General features: G+C 44.8%; 2 protein-coding genes across 5 annotated transcripts in view; one reads left to right on the top strand and one right to left on the bottom strand.

Moving 5' to 3' along the window:
- ANXA10 (annexin A10) overlaps positions 1-20,913 on the top strand; it is a 66,197-nt gene that overhangs the window by 18,908 nt on the left and 26,376 nt on the right. For 3 of the 4 annotated variants that reach the window (XM_003359068.4, XM_084994718.1, XM_084994719.1), the window contains exons 2-3: positions 8,434-8,515; positions 12,889-12,983. In XM_003359068.4, coding sequence (XP_003359116.2) covers positions 8,434-8,515; positions 12,889-12,983 — 177 coding nt within the window. Of the gene's footprint in view, positions 1-8,433; positions 8,516-12,888; positions 12,984-13,995; positions 14,097-14,276; positions 17,381-20,913 lie in introns of those variants that run through there. The other variant, XM_084994720.1, reaches the window with a different exon arrangement.
- LOC110256686 (uncharacterized) overlaps positions 1-20,913 on the bottom strand; it is a 237,477-nt gene that overhangs the window by 208,523 nt on the left and 8,041 nt on the right. The window contains exon 3 of the mRNA XM_084997472.1: positions 15,121-15,187. Within this exon, the coding sequence (XP_084853598.1) occupies positions 15,121-15,187 (67 nt within the window). The remainder of the gene's footprint in view (positions 1-15,120; positions 15,188-20,913) is intronic.

Raw genomic sequence — 20,913 nt, 5'->3', positions numbered from 1 at the left:
ACTAGATGGTTGTCTTACACACTTCAAGCTGTCTCCATTTGGCTTCCTTTGTCGGGAAACACCAGCTGGTGCATGCACACTATTCCTTCCCAGAGGCTGATACCCCTGCCTGGGACAACCCCGCCCTACTTTAACAAAAAGCCATTCCCACCAGCATTGTGCCTGGCCCTGCAGTCTAGCCAGCACTAGTCCCCCACTGGGCTTCAGAACTCTGGGGACACCCCTCTGTGTGCCCAGCCCCCACTTCAGACACCCAGAGGGGCTGATCCACATATATACACTGGGCAAGTCAGCCACTGCCTGCTCAAGGACATGGTCTGAGTGGACTGGACCTAGGGCTGGGCTGGACGTGCCAACTGCCCTGCCAGGTGCTGGGCCAGTGTGTCAGCTATGCCTAGTATTGTTTTTGTCCATTGCTGTCACCAAGAAAGACATGGAAGAGCAAAAATGGGGGTTTATGATAACAGGTGGGGTTACACTGCAGTTCTGCTAAAGTTAAACACCAGACATTCTGTTCCTAAATGCATTTTTGTGCTCCAGCCAATGGCAATGGGAATTTCTTTTTGGCTGTCTTAATCCTTCCTTTCCCTCTTCTCTCTCTCTCTCCCTCTCCATCTTTCTCTCTCTTTCACTCAACACACACACATCTTTATTTTTCTCTTAGAATTGGCTTAAGAGTAAGAGCATATACTTTTAAAGTTTTGATTTTACCCACAAGATCCTTTGAAAATAGAGATATTTTTTTTTCTTACAAAGATGAAAAAAGGCCCTACTAGTACATGCTATTTTATTTTACATTAATTTCAGCTGTAATGGAATGGGCACCAGCCATGAAGTTAAATTTGGACTTGAGCGTCAGCTTCACGACACACTACCTGCATGGCTTTAAACAACTCACTCAGCCTCCACGTCTCCTCATCTGTGAAATAAGCTTAACATCATCAGTCTCACAAGACTGCGGAGGTGATTATCCAGGAAATGCTGGTGGAAACGCCCAGAGCACAGGCTGCCTGTATGAATAATGAAGTTTTTAAACTGCTGCATGGATGCAGATGTCTCTGGCTCCATGTGTTTTTATACATAGTATTTTACAAACATTCTTGGAGCCTACATTCTATCTTAGGTCCTGCCCTAAATGCTTTCAAAAGCAAGAACTATACCTGCCCTCCAGAAATTTAAAATCTAGAGGAAAGGGCCAGTGCAAAAAGTGCAAGACTATATTAGAGAAGAAAAGGAAGCCACAGGTAATACTTGATCAAGTCTGGAAAGACTCCACGGAAGAGCTGGAGTAAGAGCTAAGGTTGGAGTTTGGGAGATGAGGGCACTCAGTTCACTCTCTGTTTCTGTCACTCGTCACATCTCTTCCCAAACTGCTTCTTGGAAACCCAGATGTTCTCCCGTCATTCACGCCAACCATTCAGCCTCCACATCTACATAATCACTCACATTCAGGCTCACTGTCAACAAAACAAAGGCAGTCTAGTTCCTCTTGGAGACCTGGCAGAATCAGGAATGAGTGTTTTCTGCTGCTGCTGGGGTCTCAGCGGGATTCACAGCTTGGGCACCAGGAAGAGGCTGGGTGATTCCAAGGGAGGTGGCGGGAAGGACGTGCCAAAGTGGCGCTGGAGCTTAAAGCTCATGGTCAACCCTGATAGATGCCTCAGGATGGAGGTGGAGTCTGGGATGGCTGTGGGGATGGGAGTGAGATTCACCACACAGATGGAATCGGATGGACCTACCAAGAAGACCTTGGGGCTGGAGCGTGGGACCCTTGAGAGAAAGACGGTGAGACAAGATGCTCACGCAGGGGCTGGTCCTGAGGAGCCCTGTTTATGCTGGTGAAGCATCTGGGTTGAACCCTAGTCACCCACACTCAGTCATAGGACTAAGCTGCCACCAGCAATGAAAACATTCCTGTCAAGGCCAATGCGCCAAAGTGTGACTGTCCTGTCCTGTACCTTCATGTGCTGTCCTGTATATGACAGTCTCACTTAGACGGGTTATTACACGCTGTCAAGGGGACAACAACAGGCTGTCCTCAGTCTAGCACCCGGGTGTGTTCACCAACTGGGGGGTCCCCAGGACATCTCTTCCCTCATGAAGCACCATGCTGGGTGTTGAGGGAGGGCACATGAGGAGTCTGGTCTTCTGAAGGACCTTCTGGTCTGAGAAGAGCTGGCTGCTGTGACCCAGGAAGTGGAAGAAGAGGCAGCAGAGGTTAAGATGGGGGCTGTGGAGAGCACTGTGAGGAGGGGAGGACAGGGCTGAGCTGAGGGACCCGCTCATGAGAAGGGATGGGCCGATCCCTGCTGACCCCAGCCCTCAGTGCTGGCTATGTTCAAGCCTCCGAGGTCCACCTAGGACACTGCTGGTCAGACAGGACTCAGTGGGCTGGGATTCAGGGCATCTGCACCTGGGCCAGTATAGCCGGGGATGAGCCCCAAAAGGGAGGCCCCAACTTCGTAGGGTTTCCTCAAGCCTCCAAAATCCTAGGTTCAGTAGGGATTGAATCATCGCAACACACTGACACAAAGCTGAATTACTCAATGAAACCCTCATGTTGGCAGGCCCCCCGCCAGACCAGCTGCCCACTCACATAGTGAGAGTCAGAGTCTGAAGTTAGAAGCTGTCAAGTTGTCCATGTGAGGAGACTCAAAGCCAGACAAGAAAAAGAGCTAAAACGAGGGTGTTGAATAAGCAGGATATGGGCTTATAGGCCCCTGGGTTACTATGGACAAGTGAGACAGGCACTGATCAAGGTACCTAGTCACATGAGGTGATGAAGATAATGCTGTCACCTTCATGAGCAACCTATACATGAGTTTTCCAGTCTGTATTCAGAACCAGATAATGATTTTGAAATTTTTCTGTCAGTTAAAGAAATCTATTCATTATTTACTCAGGGGGTAGATTCTGGAACCAATTTTAAATCTACAAACCACTCATGATCTTCTGCACTGTGAGTTTATGCGGGAGTTTATTCTGTCTTTTTAAAATGGAGTTATATTTTATTCCTCTGTCAAAACCTTAATTCACAAATGACTAGAAGCAAAGATTATGTTTTGATTACCTTGTGGTGAGAATTCAAATTGAAATGACAGGCATTTTTGCCTGAGACAAGTCATACTATACCTAAATGTGTTACTTTTCAAGGCAAAAATAATTTTACCCTATACACAGTACTTTTTATGTCACACTGGAAAGTGTCCACTTGTTCAAAATTTCCCAATTTGCTCTAAGATGTGAAAAAATTGGGAATGTGTATATTAAAAAGGGCTTTTCTTTGAAAGGTACACACGCTGAGACACAGCTGACACAACAGTCTCTTACTCTTTCAAAAAGTTAAACTACCATGGCTGGGTTAATTCAAAATACACCTCAAAAATTAGTAAGTTAAATTGCTTTCAGTTAAAAACAATGTGTGTTCATTGAGAACATGCTGTTGGCTTCAGCTCAGGTGTGCATTATACCTGAGGGGGGGTTCTGAATCTGGCACCCCACAACCTCCATCACCCCTTTTTGTTTCTTCTTTACCTAGCTGTGGAGTGGAACTCACATCAGGGTATTTCACGCTCTTGCTTAAGAAACACTAGATGTCCCTTGGTAATGTCATAACTCCTGAGCTCTGCCTTTGCTTCTCACCTGAGTGGCTGTCCAGCCGGACCCTCACCAGCTCACACACCTGATGGGAAACTGTGCCCCATCAACAAGGATGATCTCCCGTCCCAGACCCTCTCTTCCAGGCCAATTCCCATTGTGTGATTTATCTGTCTCTCTTCAGTTTTCTGAACAGAAACAATAAATATGGTCAACATAATGATTTCAAGAATCTGCTTAATTTACATATGTTCTGTATTTGTTAAATGTTTTATCAAATGATTATGTAGAAAGCCAGATCATTTGGCCAAAAATCTCATTTATGAAGTTTTTAAAGAAATCACTTAAGTGACATCACTAGTAAATGAGAACATTTTTTTATTTTTTTGTTAGGGCCACACCCATGGCATATGGATGTTCCCAGGCTAGGGGTTGAATTGGAGCTGTAGCTGCCAGCCTATATCACAGCCACTGTAATGCCAGATCCGAGCCTCATCTGCAACCACAGCTCACAGCAACTTCAGATCTTTAACCCACTGAATGAGGCCAGGTATCGAAACCATGTCCTCATGGATACTAGCCGGGTTCATTACCACTGAGCCATGACGGGAACTCCAAAACATTTTCCAAAAGAAGACTTATTGCCTAGAAAATTGTGTACAGTTTTGATGTACCCTTTGCAGACAAGGGACATAACATTAGAAATATAAGAAATGAAGTCACAGAACAACTGCAATGTCCAGCACGACATTGTAAAACAACAATGTACTTGACATGGCCAAATCCCCAATTTTAAGAGCAGGTTGCAAATTGGAAAACATAAAACATGAATGATGAATGATAGATAAAAATGCATGAGTGCTAGGGAGCTGGAGAAAGAAGCTCTCAGACCAGATCAGAGACCCGTGTCATCAGTGAGTCTCGTGTTGGGTGTAAGGACCACAGAATGGGGTGAGTACAAAGAAGGGGAAAAATTCCAAAAGGTCAGATTATCTTAACATAGATGGACATATACTACAGGTGTGTCATAATCACTTGAAAAATGTTTTATGGCCCACAGCAATTAATTAATCAATGAAGTTTCTCAAATAATTGTTTAACTGGGGGGACAGAGCTAAAACTGGAAACTGAAGTGTTTGATAACTGAACTGGTCAGTTCGGGCAAAATGACCATTGACAGATTGCTGGTCATCAAGGGCTGGAGCAGCTGGGGCGTGGAATTGAACCAGGAAGTGTTGGTACAAGCCCCCAGGTCCCAGGTGAACAAATCCTGGTCTGTGCCAGCCACCTGGAGACTCCACCAGCACTGGACTCATAGAAGCTGCTGTGAGCAGGTCTCCAGGTCCCCATCAAGAAAAGGGCTGTGTGAGGGGTGGTGTTAACTATCCCCACCATGGGGACCACTTCACAGTTTAGACGTACCAAATCCTCACGTCGTACTCCCTACACTTGCACAATGGCGTATGTCAGTCATTTCTCAATTACCTGGAAAAATATAAACTATGATCATTAAAGACAAAGCCAGGGAGTTCCCTTCATGGCTCAGTGGTTAACCAACCTGACTAGGATCCCATGAGGATGCAGGTTCAACCCTTGGTCTTGTTCAGTGGGTAAAGGATCTGGCATTGTAGTGAGCTATGGTGTAGGTTGCAGACACAGCTTAGATCTGGCATTGTGGTGGCTGTGGCAGAGGCCAGCGGCTATAGCTCTGATTCAACCCCTAGCTTGGGAACTTCCACATGCCACACTACGGCCCTAAAAAAAAAAAAAGACAAAGTCAGCACTCCAATGAGGAAATAAGGGAAAGGGACATGAAATATGTGCCTTACATGGAATAATGTTGCTGACATGGGCATCATTAAAGCATAATTGAAATAAAACAAATATAAAGATTTAGGGGAGTTCCCGTCGTGGCCCAGTGATTAATGAATCCGACTGGAAACGATGAGGCTTCGGGTTTGATCCCTGGCCTCACTCAGTGGGTTAAGGATCCAGTGTTGCCGTGAGCTGTGGTGTGGGTCAAAGAGGTGGCTCAGATCCTACGTTGCTGTGGCTGTGGTGTAGGCCGGCGGCTACAGCTCCAATTGGACCCCCAGCCTGGGAACCTCCATATGCCACAGGTGCCCTAGAAAAGACAAACATAAATAAATAAATAAAGATGTAATATGCTATATAAATGGGCATGAATGACAAATGCTTACTAGAAAATTACGGTTTTTGAATGACTGAACAGTCACAATTTTTCTTACTTTTCATGTTCAATTTATTTCCAAAACATTTTTAGTGTATTACTTTAAGGCTGATTGATAAGGAGATCATTTTAAGTGGCAAAGGAGACGAGAACTATAAAAGACAAAATGAATTTCTGCATTATACTATAAAAGTATATTGTTCTAGTAGTCTGCAGGAGGATTTTAAAAAACTTTGAAGAAAAACCTGTGGACACTATTTCACCTACAAATTGTGTCTGATAAATCATTACTTTCTAACTTTCCTTATGCATAACTTTCAGATCGTCCTTTTCTGTCTTTGTTTTGTTTTGCGAAAGACATTTAGTTTCATTTTACAGCACTTATGCCAATAGAAATTCCAGTGTAGCCAGTGATGAAATATTCTTTTTTTTTTTTTTTTTGCTTTTTAGGGCCACACTTGGGGCATACAGAGGTTCCCTGGCTAGGGGTTTAATCAGAGCTGTAGCTGCTGGCCTACGCCACAGCCACAGCCACATCAGATCTGACCAGTGTCTACAACCTACACCACAGCCCATGGCAACACCGGATCCTTAACCCACTGGGCGAGACCTGGGATCGAACCCGCAACCTCATGGCTCCTAGTCAGATTCGTTTCTGCTGAGCCATGATGGGAACTCTTTTTTTTTTCCCCCAGTGATGAAATATTCTGTTTCCTGGTGACATTTGCACACTGAGTGCTGAAGACTGCCTACTTCTCTTACATGGATTTAATAATCTGTCCCATTGTTTTCAAATACATTCTCTCTTTTATATTGTAAAACAGCCCTTTGGCTGAGAGCACACAGCAAGATTAAGGTTACCAGGCGATGAAGGGTACTGCCCCAAGGCTTGTCCAAACGAGCCTTCTAACTCCTGAAATTCTGTTCCACGCCTCAAACACCTTTGATTTTCCCAGTGAGAAAAAAACAGAGAAAAGGCTACAGAGAAAAACAGGACTTAGTGAAAGGCAGCGACAAACAGCAGGAAAGAAATTTTACATTGAGAGGCATGGCTCTTCCTTCAAAGGTTTAAATCTTAAATTCCTCTAGGATTATAAGATTCAAAAGAAAATGACTGAGGTGAGGAGAACTCTGTCTGGGAAATGACTTTAGAATCTGCTCTCTGAACTTAATTTAGTAAATATTGTGCATAGACTCTCACCCAGCGGGACTGGGAAGTGAATAAGGGAGATAAAACTCATGTTGTCCCCTAATAACTGTCTTCTGGAATTGAGGCTGGCTCAAGAGAACTTAGTTTCAGGATCATGGCCAACAAGCTCGAGATGTTAGAAGCCAATTGGAAACTTGTTTATAAGCACACACGCTGGCATCATAAGAAGCAGAACATGCTTGTATTTGAATTGTGGATGTCTGTCTACATAAGATCAAAGAAGAATGTTTCACCAACATGGTCATATCTCCCAGTATAAAAGTATGGCCACAGCACAACTATCAGAATGGCTACTTCAAATAGACAGCTTTGAGTTTATTAGTATTTCAAGGGGAAGCCAAACTGAATTTAATTCCTGGTTAACTAAGAACAAGTGAACAGTGTTCTTAATCCCCTACAAAATCCTTTCATAAATATTTTGGCATCAATACATGCAAATTTATTGATCTGGAAACTAAGCGTAGTCTTTTGCGCATTAATTAATTGATTTTCAGCTGTTAGACAATGTGCTTCAGAAACCCATCACCTTCAGCTAAGACTGGTCATTGCTGCAGGAGAGCTTGGGGACACCTGCCTCCTCAAGGCAGGGGACCAGGTGCCCTGGGAGATGTTTTTCTTGGCCCAGGGAGGGCCCTCGGGGACAGCTGCCCTTCTCAACCCACTTAGGCTGTTCTCCCGTCCAAGATCCGAACATGAGCCTAGAGAGCCCAGACTCAAACAGGAGACGCAGCCTCACTTACTGTTCTGCTCTTTCATTATCCACAGGAGGGATGGGTCAGGGTTTTACGTTTTCCTCTGCAGCTGCCAGCTTCGGCCAAAAAAATCTCGGCCCCCAACTATATCATCGAGATTTTTATGAATCCCATAACCCAAATTCAAATATTTCAATCTTCTCTGATACGATTTTAGGGCTGTAAAAATAGCTGTGGTGGCAACTGCCACTTCTAATTCATTTGAATGGCATGAGTCCTACAACACAGGTCTCTTCAGCTTCTATAAAATAGTCTCCAATTCTTAAGACTCTAAGAAACTCCTTATTGTTTATAAAGAAGACATATATTTATTTGATTCTTACACTTTTCTACTATTACTTCTAGTTTCTCAGTCTCCTAGATGAATAATAGATGCCAGTATAGGAGAGGACAATGGATTAAAAAGAACACAGTTAATTCTCTGTGATTACAATGGACTCACTTTGCTGTACACCTGAAACTGACACCTTGTTAAGTCAACTGTATTCTAATAAAATTATAAAAATTATGTACTAGAAGAGAAGAAACAAATAGTTAATGTATTTGTTCATTAGACCCATGTGGATGTCTTAGAGTAATTTAAACATATAGAATATACTTTTGTTTTCATTTATCATTTCATTTATTGTTGACATCTTTGGTGTGAATTACTGAAATCCCATTGTCATTGACTCTCCCCCCAGGTACAGGGAACCATTGTCCCAGCTCCCAATTTCAACCCCATGATGGATGCCCAAATGCTGGGGGGAGCGCTCCAGGGATTTGGTAAGCCTGGTGACTTCTAGCACCTTTTTCATTTTTTTCCTATGCTTTACCTTACTTTAAGACTGTAACATGGATGTTATGTTCTGGTGACTAGCAGAAGACACACACAGATTAAAACAAAAAGCTGGGGAGTTCCCGTCGTGGCGCAGTGGTTAACGAATCCGACTAGGAACCATGAGGTTGCGGGTTCGGTCCCTGCCCTTGCTCAGTGGGTTAACGATCCGGCGTTGCCGTGAGCTGTGGTATGGGTCAAAGAGGTGGCTCAGATCCTGCGTTGCTGTGGCTGTGGTGTAGGCCGGTGGCTACAGCTCCGATTCAACCCCTAGCCTGGGAACCTCCATATGCTGCGGGAGCGGCCCAAGAAATAGCAACAACAACAACAACAAAAGACAAAAAGACAAAAAAAAAAAAAAAAAGCTGGGCAAAGAAGTAGAACAAGGAGTTCCCGCTGTGGTGCAATGGGATTGGAGGTGTATCTGCAGCACCAGGACACAGGTTTGATCTGGCCAGGCATGGTGGGTTAGACCACAACTCTGGCTCAGATCTATCTGATCCCTGGCCTGGGAACTCCCTGTGCTGCAGGGTGGTGGAAAAAAAAAAAAAAAAAAGCAGAACAAGAAATATAAAAGGACAATAGTGGTGAAGAGAACTGCCTCTCACATTTGCAAATCTGATGCTTGACATGTTTTTGCCTTCAATTCTTAAATGTTTTGGCACTAGACGAAGTTCCAAACCAAAAAAACTGAACCTGGGATAAACATCCTTTTTGGCCTGTTTCTTTTCAAGCCGGCTGCCTTTGCTACTTCCACGTCCAGCCATAGCACACTTCCTGCTGCTCTGCAGGATCTGCTTTTCCACATCCCAGCAAACAGGCCCAGTCACCCCCGCCTTCTCTCCTTTCTGTGGCATCCACATTCTCTTCCTTCAAGATCCCCTCAAGGGAGCCCTTCCACCTGAACCCTTCTCTGTCCTCACACTCATGGGCCATGCCATCCACATCTGCACTCTTCTGTCCCCGACCCCACCTTTACTGGGCTTGTCCTTCTGGGTCACTTGCTGAGTGGCCTGTGCGCACCTGGAACGTGGAATCTGGGAGTAGGTGCTTATAAGCGGTGTACAATGAGGCATCCAGAGTTTGGGAGAGGAATGTAGAGAGAAAGAGGGAAACCGTTGGTTCTTTTAAAAAAGACTGAATCATTAAGGTATGATATGGAGCTGTTAAACATCCATATATTTTCCTCAAGTAAAAACTGCCTTAAGGAGACTTTTGGTGAGTATAAAGATAAACACTGACAGTATAAAGGGAATGTTTGCATGAAACATACAAAGCCTTTCATGAGAAAGCAAGCTCTTAGCTTTGCAGACAAGGTCGCCTTTACACAAGCTGTGTGTGTGTGTGCGCGCCCACTGGAGGAATCCCACGGGAAAACAATAAAGGACTTTGAATACACTCCAAAGTCGAATTGAAGAGTTTGCAATGCTTCTAAACCTTTTAAATTATCTATCATCACTGGAAAAATACAGAGGTAGGGTAGCTAAAAGTTAGGAGTTAACTTTTTCTTCAAGAGTATAATTTTTGCTTTAAAACTGGAGATCAGAGCAATCTATTCACTGAAAGTTTTTCTTTGCTCCAGCTCCAATCTTCTTGCCATTACAATTTTAGGGTCAGAATATGGATTCATTTTGACCTTTGGAATTTTTTCTTGTCAATATTTTAGCTGAAATATTTCAGGAGGTTTTGGTTTTGATGGCAGTGTCTAGTCTGGCATGCCAGAGCAAGAATGCAGCTCAAAATGCTTTCAAAGGCCATCCATCCTGATGCTCCTGGCAAAGTGCAATTGAAAAAGACAAACTGCTTATGTTTTCCTTCGCTACTGTAGGTTTTTCCAGCTTTAAGACAGAGTTGACATATAACATTTTTTAAGTTTAAGGTGTACAATATGATGATCTGACACATGAATATTTTGTTAAATGATTAATAAGGTCAGTTTATGCATCCTTCTCACAAATTTTCATTTTTGTTGTTACTTTATGGGAAGAACCACTATGTACTCTCTTAGCAACTTTCAGGTGTGCAATGCAGAGTTGTTAACTGTAGTCACCATGACTTACACTAGGGTCCAGACCTTATTCCTCGAACACCTGGGAGCTGTACCTTTGAACCAACATTTCCCCATTCCCTCCACTCCCCAGCCCCTGGCTGCTTCTATGAATTCAGCGTTTTGGACTCCATGAGTAGATGAGATGATACAGTATTTGTCCTCCACTGTCTGGCTTATCTCACTTAGTATAATGTCTTCAAGACTCATCATGTTGTTGCAAATGGCAGGATTTCCTTCTTCTTATGACTGGACACTATTCCATTGTGTGTGTATTGCGTTTTCTTTATTAGTGCCACTGTCAATGGACACCTAAGTGGTTTCCATATCTTGGCTGTGGTGAATAATGCTGTCATGGACATGGGGGTGGACATAACTCGTCAAGACACTGATTTCATTTCTTGTGGATAATTATCCAGAAGTGGGGGGACTGCTGGGTCATATTTTGAGGAACCTCCCTACTGTCTCCCATTGTCAGTCCACCGATTTACTTTCCTACCAACAGTGCATGAAAGTTTCCTTTTCTCCCCATTTTTGTCAACACTTATAATTTCCTGTCTTTCGGAGTTGTAAGATTATACACCTCACTGTGGTTTTGATTTGCATTTCTCTGATGATTAAGGATGTTGAATATCATTCTGTATATTTCTTGTGCATCTGTATGTCTTCTTGAGAAAGAAAATATCTATTTGGGTCCTTTGCCCATTTTTCAATGAGATTATTTGGTATTTGCTCTTGAATTGTATGATTTCCTGATCTATTTTAGATATCAACTCCTTATCAAATATATGATTTGCAAATACTTTCTCCCATTCTGTAGGCTGCTTTTTCATTTTGTTGATTGTTTCTTTGGGTGTGCAGAAGCTTTTGAGTTTGATATTGTTCCACTTACTGATTTTTGACTTGGCTACTGTTTTTTACTTTAAAAAAATAAGAAAGCGAAAATTTATTTGGGAGCAAAGGAAAATGAGTCGTTTTTACAAAAACTATCTTATGAATAGATAGTTCATATTCACCAATCAGACTAAGAATAGCACCTCTCGGTAACACTCTAACACAGGAAAGGCATTAGCCTGAGCTTCAGAGAAGCTTCTAGTTGGAGAGGGGAGGGCTGGTGGAAGGGAGATCATGTCTTCTACCCCTGAATTGTCACTGGATCATTTTAAAGGAAAATCTGTAGATGCAGCACCAAGAGGAGAGACAGGAAGCACACAGGCATCAGGAGCCATTCTGGGATTTCCATCCTAGTTAGAACTGCTCCCTGCTGGAGGCGCCATGGGGGCCAAGCTTGTGTACCAGTCTGGATCACAGCACAATGGGTTCTTCCCTCTACAGAGCAGTGTCAATGAAAAAAGAGTCACTTGCCACATCAGTGAACAAAGGATGTTGTGGCCATCAAGCGACCACATTACAGCCACCCCAAGAGTGCCCCCTGAGGGGACTCAGGGTGGGAAAGCACAGGATGCTGGCCCTCCACAGCCGCAGTGTATGTCAAAGGAATCATGTCAGTGAGCCCAGACCCTGCAGCTTCCTACATACAAAGCCTAAATTCACTCACTCGAGGTGTCTGGTTTTAATTAAGAGTAATATTTTGATGTTCTCACTACCCGTTTTTTGTTGCAAAATCTCCCGTACATCCCCCCTAGCTCTCGCCTCTTCAGAGCTGTCCTGCGGAGCTACTGAGAGGCTGCCTCCCCGGCTTGAGGCCTCAGAGAGTTACCAAATAAAACATAATTCGCAACTTGTAGGTTGTGCATTTTATTTCAGCCAACAATAGTGTCAATTTAAAAATATATACAACCTAGAAGAAGAGAGTTAAGTTTTACTCGGGGCAAAATGAGGACTAGAGCCTTTGAGGCAGCATTTCGGAGAGCTCTAAGATACTGCTCCAAACAGGTGGGGGGGGGGGGGTAGGGCAGCATGTGAGTGATTTTGGTGAAGGGGGAGATGCACACATTTTGCAGAAGGTCGCTGCTAGTCACAAGGAGCAGATGTCACCATGAGGATTTCAGTGCTTTTCTAGATACAAGGAGATGCAAGAATTGGGCTCATAATATCTTCTGAAAATATCTAAGTATCTGAAGACCTGTTCTGCCTGTTTTCCAAGGCACATGGCACCCCCGTCCTGATCTCCACACTGAGCTCCACTCAGGAGGTGTTGGGGGTTGGCAGGTGCAGTGGCTCAGGATTCAGTCCATGTAGAGGCAGATGGCAAGTGCCCATCTCCAGTTCACAGCAACGACCTCACTGCTCTCCAAATACCATTCTTTCCAGGCTGTGACAAGGACCTGCTGATTGACATCCTGACCCAGCGCTGCAACGCCCAGAGGCTAGTGATCGCTGAGGCCTACCAGGGCGCCTTCTGCCGGGTGAGCTCCCCTCCTCCCCTGACTGTCTGGAGTACAAGCCCCTAGGAAACAGGTACTGCTCCCCTTTGCAGTCTCTGATTACAAAGGCTCCCGACTTCAGTGTGCATCAGAGACGGTCCCTTTGTCTCAAACGTGTTCACAGAATGTGGGAGAGAGACATCAAGGTGTCTCATGTGTACAATGTGCTCATGTACCGGTGACCCACCAGCCCTTCCTCAGATATCACTCAGCTTCAAACACTGAAAGTCCTGATAAAGGACAGCACAGGCTGCTGCAGGGAGGCTAAAAACGGTGTCTGTGAATGCCCCTGGGTCAAACTCTAGGGAGGGCTCAAGAGGGCCCACTGATCCAAGGCCAAAATACAGGACTTTTCCCTGCAATTCTCCAAGGTTCTCCCAGCAGGTTCCGGGGAGCTGTTGCTCTCGCTGCCTTTCAAGAGACCATTAGAAAAGAAGGTGCTTAAAAATAGCTTCAGGCAATAAAACAACCCAGAGTGCTTTAAAGTAATCACACTCTAATTTCAAAGCAAGTGCCATTCTTTCTTTTGTGATGCATTTAAACTTTTAAACCGCAGACTCTGAACAAAACTCTTCTGGCCAAAAGGACCTGAAACAGCATTCAGTCTGTCACCGGAGCCCTATCTAGGAGACACTATTAGAACCTTTCTCCAGGAGTTCCCGTTGTGGCTCAATGGTTAAGGAATCCGACTAGGAACCATGAGATTGCGGGTTCAATCCCTGGCCTTGCTCAGTGGGTTAAGGATCCAGCATTGCTGGGAGCTGTGGTGTAGGTCACAGAGGCAGCTCGGATCCCGTGTTGCTGTGGCTCTGGCATAGGCTTGGCAGCTACAACTCCGATTCGACCCCTAGCCTGGGAACCTCCATATGCTACGGGTGTAGCCCTAGAAGAAGGCAAAAAGATAAATAAATAAATAAAAGTTAAAAAAAAAAAAAGAAAAGAAACCTTTCTCCAGCTTTAGCCCAGGAGACTGACTCCATCTCCCCTCCTCCAGGCAGTCCTCTGCTTCAGAATGAATGACTAACTCCCAAAGCCACTGCTACCGGTGAAATTAAATTAAGACATAGAAGGAAATGTTATGCTTTTTCTCTCCAGGTAAAACTGCGAGCTTTTCTTATGTTCCTAAGACACCAGTGCTAGTTTTCTTTTGATAGAGAATGTAAAAGCTGTAAAAGTTGCTGTGTTAGTAATCTAATATTGTTTTAATGTGCACCCTGCCATGAGAGACTCATTTTTCTGTGACCAAAGGTTTACATTCATCTGTGCTTTTTGTAGATCTGGTTAACTTAACGGTAAAGCATTGCTGTATCACTCCCTACAAATTACCGCTAAACAGATGAAAGCAATTCAGAAACAAGGCTCTTTCACTGGGGATGTGAAATCCATGAAACGGTGGAGGAAAGAGCAATTCCGCAGGCCTGGAGTCTTAGAGCGGGTCAGACGCCCTGTGCAGGTGGCCCGGGCCCCTGGAAGTTTGGGGACCCGCACAGATGTGTGGAGTAGGCCCCTCGGCTCCGAAACTCCCGTCAGTGTCAGCTAGCCTGTCTTGTAGCCACTCTTCCTCCCGCACGTCCCTTTCACGCTGTCCTCATCCGGCCTTGACTACCCAGTGCCCAGACAGACGCAGAAACTCCTCCCGCTGGGCACACCCAAACTGAAGCCAGAATGAATCCAGATCTAAAGCTCCGTGCTTCTACTTTAATCCCTGAGCCTGAATCTCGATTCTCCTCACACGCCCCACATTTCCGAGAAGCAAGAGCAAGCCACGCGCCCCAGGCCCACCGAGCCCCGCCGGGCCCTGCTTCTCACCTCTACCTGTTGGCCTCTCCGCCTCCACCACATCACTGGGAGCCCCTGACAGCGCTGGGCGGACTCCAGGATCAGACCTGTGCACCGAGGCCGCCAGGGCCCCGCCCCCACGCGGGCCCCGCCCCCCACCATGCAGCCCCAACCTCTCGGGACTCCTCTCCCGCACCTGGCCCACCGGCGCCCTCTGCAGGTGCACGTGCAAACACTTCGCGCCCTGACCACGCCGCCCTCCTTCCCTGCCAGGTGTGCGGGTTTACCTTACCTCCCGCGCCCTGCACCAGCACCTCCTGGAAATCCAGGACTGGCTTACCTGCAGCCATCACTCCCGCCAGAGCCCAGCCCTGAAGAGGCACTGCATTTATAGATTTCCACTCGGCCTTTAAACAACAAAGGAGGAAAAGGAAAACATCCCCTCAGAATGCACTGCATAGTTAACGTGAATATTCACAAATCGCCTAAATTCCCCTTTTCCCTCACTCCCTGCTCTGGCTGCCCTCAGGTGACACTGCTGACCCTCTTGAGGGGTGAAGTCTCCCCTCCCCTCATATTCAAAGCTACTTCTTCCACCTGAGCAAGGTGTAGCTTTCCCTTTCTGTGGGAGAGATTAGGGGTTTCCTGTACTTGAATCATTGATATTTTTAGTTTTTATTAACATGGATAATCAACGTTAGAGGGCATTATTTTCCTAGCTGCTGAGTAAGGTACTTTCTAGGTTTGCTCCATAAATAATTGTTATTGCTTGATATTTTACTTTAGTGAAGAGCTGCAGAATTCTATCAACAACTTCCTTGACCTAAAGCAAACTAGTCCCTGGGCTCAGGTGAAAAGCCCTTGGAACCTATGATTGGCATACTGGTCAGCATAAGGAAGGAGGTCCCTCCAGGCTTCCTCCCAATATGGGAGCCATGCCCCCAGTTTAGCGGAGCCCAAATGTGAGGTGCCCCTGGCAGGGTGGGGGACCGTCCACACTGACTCTCTGGGCAATCAGAGGTCGACTCCTGAGGGGCCAATTCACATGGTCGCAACTGGGTCTCCCAGGGTTCATCTAAAACTGGCACGATCAGCTATGAAATATCCCCGCATCTGGAATTTTTTAAATGCTCGGCGCCAGTTGTGTAATTTAGTGCAGTGGCTCAAGGGCCCCCAACCCCATAGTTAGAACTTGGGCCATAGTACCTGACACTGTATCACGCCTTCCAAGCGTCCCTCTCACACCCGGCCCACCCTCACTCATCCTTCCAGGCTTTGTTCAGGGTGGGTAGGTGCTCAAGGGGGCCATAACCCTTCCCACTCCAGACCCCACCACTGCCCCCTAACTTATCACATGGTTCACTGATGCCTTGTACGGGATTTCCTGTCTGGCACCTCCCCTAGGACATACACCCCACCCCGGAGGGGCCTCTGCTTGTTCACCAAGGTCCCCAGCACTTAGGAGAGTGGCAGGCAGAGCTGATGTTGCAGATTGAATGGTGTCCCATCCAAGCCACAAGCCACAAGCCACAAGCCACAATGATGCTCTAACCTCATGGGACTGTTTGGAGGTGGACCTTCAAGGAGATGGTTAAAGGTCAATGAGATCAGGCAGGTGTGCCCTGAGCCCAGAGGACTGTGGGCTCAGAGGGAGAGGAAGAGAGACAGGGGTGTTTGGGGGAGAGGCTGCTTCCACATGGGGCTACCTGGACCTCTGCCCAGTCCCTGAGCTCAGATCCCAGGCTCCCATTTGAGAAGACACATTTCTGCTGTTCAAACCCCAAGCTTCTGATGGTCTGCTCAGGGGGCAGAGCAAAGAGATGGCAACAGTTCACTCTTCAAACCTTTTTCTTTCCTCTCACTTCTCAGCTTCATGGTTAAAAATACTGACCTTGAAGTGCCAACAAACCTAAGCAGTGGCTGATCTGCTCAGATGCAGGATTATCATGTCATTGAGACCAGTAACCAATTCTGTATCTTCTCTTCAATCCTCACTTTTGCTTTAGAAGCTGAAATTCATTTTACTATTGATCACAGATCAATTTTATGAGCATAGATCATGTAATTTAAGATGGTACAACTATCTTATCTCTAAAATATAGAGTAACTTCAATAGACCCCTTTTGATGAAACTGGGACCTTAACTACCGGGAAAAACAATTTATAATTTTGAAAAAAAAATTTTTTAAAGAATCAATCAAAGCATTATATCTTTTGAAATTCCCCAGTATATGTTTATTACAGCCTGAACAATGATTTTTCCTTGAAATAACATATAATCTCTGCCAAAGAGGGAGAGAGGAGAAAGAAAATTAATTACCTCTAAAGCCAGGCCACATCAGGTTTTAAAACACTAAGACATTCCCATCTGCAATATATAATAATTCCATTTCCTTTAAATCCTTCCAACACTTCTCAGGTTTTGACCAATATGATGAAAGTGAGTGAAATCCCATTGTGGTACTTTTTAGGTGTACTGATCTTGAAGTACGGCTAGGCAGGGGATGGCTAGAAAAGTACCGTCTTTATTTAACTGTAAAAATATGTCACTAGTACAAGTAACAGGTGATAGTAATAATGTAATGTTGAGCATCTTCTCATGTGTTGTTTTGTTTTCTGTTACATTTTGGCTGCTTCTTCTTTGAAGCTAACTCCTTATATTTATGTATTTTTCTTTCAGTACCTTGTTATTTATTGATTTGTAGTTTTTTATATATTTTCAATTTTTTATTTTTTTGCTTTTTAGGGCCGCACCCTTGGTATATAGAGGTTCTCAGGCTAGGGGTCCAATTGGAGCTACAGCTACTGGCCTATGCCACAGCTGCAGCAACACCAGATCTGAGCCACATCTGCGACCTACACCACGGCTCACGGCAATGCCAGATCCTTAACCCACTGGAGCAAAGTTAGGGATCGAACCCACAACCTCATAGTTCCTAGTCAGATTTGTTTCTGCTGCACCACGACAGGAACTCTAGTAGGTTTTTTTTTTTTTTTTTTTTTTTTGTATAATTTAGATACATAAGGAGTTATTTCCTTATGTAATAAAAGTGAAAATGCTTTCTCCAAACATGGGGATTAACCTCACACTGTGTTGTACTATCAGTGTCAGGAACTGGGAAGGGTGTGAGCCTGTGGTACACTCACAAGACAATGTTACCCAGCCATGATGTCCTGGGTACCAGTGAAACAGGAAACTCCTGGTCAAAGAGAGAAGATGCTCATGGCAAAAGTGGCAGCCAGAGTGGCAGCATTTGTGTACATTTCCTGAGCCTCAGGCCCACAGGTTAGTGCAGAGGTAAGCAGGTAACCTGCAGGTGCAGCAGGAGGGCTGGCAGGAGGGAAACCATGAGGTCGGAGCATAAGTCACTTCCAACGAGCAGGGTGTGTGGCTATCCAGCGCTGGTGGGGTGAGGCACCACCTCTACAACCAAGATTCACTGTACGAATGTCCTGGGGAAGGACCCTCAGTGCCTCAGCTGCATAGCATCCAGAGCCCAGAGAGCCTACCTCCACACAATGTCAGCCCTCAATTCTGTGCCTCCTGGGCACAGCAATCCCCAGGCCAGTTCTGTCATTCTGGCCAGCAAATGCCAAGGCCAAGTCCATCAACTCAAATCACACAGTCTTCAATAACCCAAGGGCTCCAGGCGCAATGGGGAGGACAGTACCCAGGGCTGACACCTCAGGGAGCTGAACAAACACCACCAACAAGGGCCAGTCCTGGAGACTGAGTGGCTTTTTCTATAAGTCCATGGCCTATCCACTTGGTTGAAAGTTCTCACCGAGATATAACAGGTGTGTCTGCAGGGCACAGACTTTGCCATGGTGCCTGGGATGAGGTCCCCAGGGCCCCCCCCCCCCCAGGGGCATCTCTCTGGAATTGTGGCTTCACTGTTTTCCCATTACTCCCAACTCACACCCAGAATGTTCCCTTGGAAAACTTGGGTACGGGAGGGGCAATCATGGAGAAGGGCATGCGCCCACCCACAGAGGGACCCCACCCGTGGCCACTGTCCTTTGACCACAGAGTCCAGAGAGGATCTGAGTGGCTGAGCCAAGCCTAAGTAAAGTTCCTCCACCCTTTCAGGTTCCCATCCACGGGCCAGACCAGGCAGCATATCCTGAGGTTGACAACATTACAGGAAGGAAAGAATTGCTGTGGCTGGGGAGGTGAGGCTAGAACAACCACATCTCCAAAACATGGCTCCATAACCTAAAGAAAAGCCCCGCCTCTCCTACACTTACGCTGCTCAGCACTTCACTTCTGACACCTCTTCTGTGTGGGGCTCCTTCCCCCAAATTAAACAGTCTGACACCAAGTACCCAGGGTTACCACAGACTCCACAGGTCAGGGCTCAGCCCCCCTCCAACAACAGCCAGGGTGTCCCTGATGAACCAGGTCAAAACATTACGGCCCCTAGAGCCATGACCATGTCTGCACTGATCAGCAGTCTGCCTTGTGCATTTCTTTATGCTAAAAATTAAATATCAGAAAGAGAAAATAAAAAATCAGTCCCATTTAAAGATGCTTCAAAAAACAAAATACATACAAATAAACCTAATGGTGGAGGTGAAAGACCTGCAGGGTTAGAACAGTAAAACATTGATAAAGGAAACTAAAGACACTTCAAAGAAATGGAAAGATGTCCCATACTCCTGGTTTGGAAGAATTAACATAATTAAAATGGCCATATTACCCAAAGCAATCTGCATATTCAATGTGATCCCTATCAAATTACCCATGACATTTTTCACAGAAGTAGAACAAATAATCTTAAATGTATATAGAACCACAAAAGAACAAAGCAGGAAGCATAACCCTACCAGACTTCAGACAATATTACAAAGCCACAGTAATCAAGACAGCGTGGTACTAGCACAAAAACAGACATACAGACCAATGGCACCAAATAGAGAACCCATAAGTAAACCCAGACACCTATGGTCAATTAATCTTCAACAAAGGAGGCAAGAATTTAAAATGGGAAAGACAGTCTCTTTAACAAGTGGTGCTGGGAAAACAGGACAGCTGCATGTAAGTCAATGAAACTAGAACACACCCTCACACCGCAAACAAAGTAAATTCAAAATGGCTTGAAGACATAAAAAAGACAAGACATCATAAAACTCCTAGAAGAGAACACTGGACAAACATTCTCTGACTAAAACCTAGCAATATTTTCTTAGGTCCGTCTCCCAAGGCAAAGAAATATAAACAAAAATAAACAGATGGGACCTAATCAAACTGACAAACTTTTGCACAGCAAAGGAAACCATCAACAAAATGAAAAGACAATGCACAGAATGAGAGAAAATATTTGCAAACCATGTGACCAACCAGGGCTTAAACTCTAAAAGATACAAACAGCTAAATATATATATATATATATAAAAATTCCAGTAAAAAAATGAGCAGAATATTTTAAGAGATATTTCTCAAAAAAAGACATACAGATGGCCAATATCTACATGAAAAGATGCTCCACATCACTAATTATTAGGAAAATGCAAATCAAAACTACAATGAGGTACCACCTCACACTAGTCAGAATGGCCATCATTAAAAAGTCCACAAACAATTTAAATGCTAGAGAAGTTGTGGAGAAAAGGGAGCCCTCTTATACTGCTGAGAATGTAAACTGGTGCAGCCACTATGGAGAACAGTATGGAGGTTCCTTTAAATTATCATATGATCCAGCAATACCACTCCTGGATATATATCCAGAAAAGGGGAAAATTCTAATTCAAAAAGATACATGCACCCCAATGTTCACAGCAGTACTACTAACAATAGCCAAGACATGGAAACAACCTAAATGTCCATCAACCGAAGAACGGATAAAGAAGATGTGGTACATATACACAATGGAATATTACTTAGCCATAAAAAGAATGAGCTATACCATTTGCAGCAACATGGATGGACCTACAGATTATCATACTAAGTGGAGTAAGACAAAGACAAATATCATACCACTTAAATGTGAAATCTAAAAAATAATACAAATGAATTAATACAGAAAAGAGAAACAGACTCACAGAAAACAAACCAATGGGGAAGAGAAATGGGGAGGGGATAAATTAGGAGTATGGGATTAACAGATACTACTATACATAAAATAGAAAAACA

This window comes from Sus scrofa, chromosome 14 (genome assembly GCF_054392235.1).
Source record: "Sus scrofa isolate SSC_HxYL_T2T_F1_AM1 chromosome 14, Sscrofa_HxYL_maternal_Yorkshire_Landrace_v2.0, whole genome shotgun sequence".
In the NCBI taxonomy this organism is placed as follows: domain Eukaryota; kingdom Metazoa; phylum Chordata; class Mammalia; order Artiodactyla; family Suidae; genus Sus; species Sus scrofa.
The sequence above is the reverse complement of the archived record's forward strand: the minus strand, read 5'-3'. Positions and strand labels throughout refer to the sequence as shown.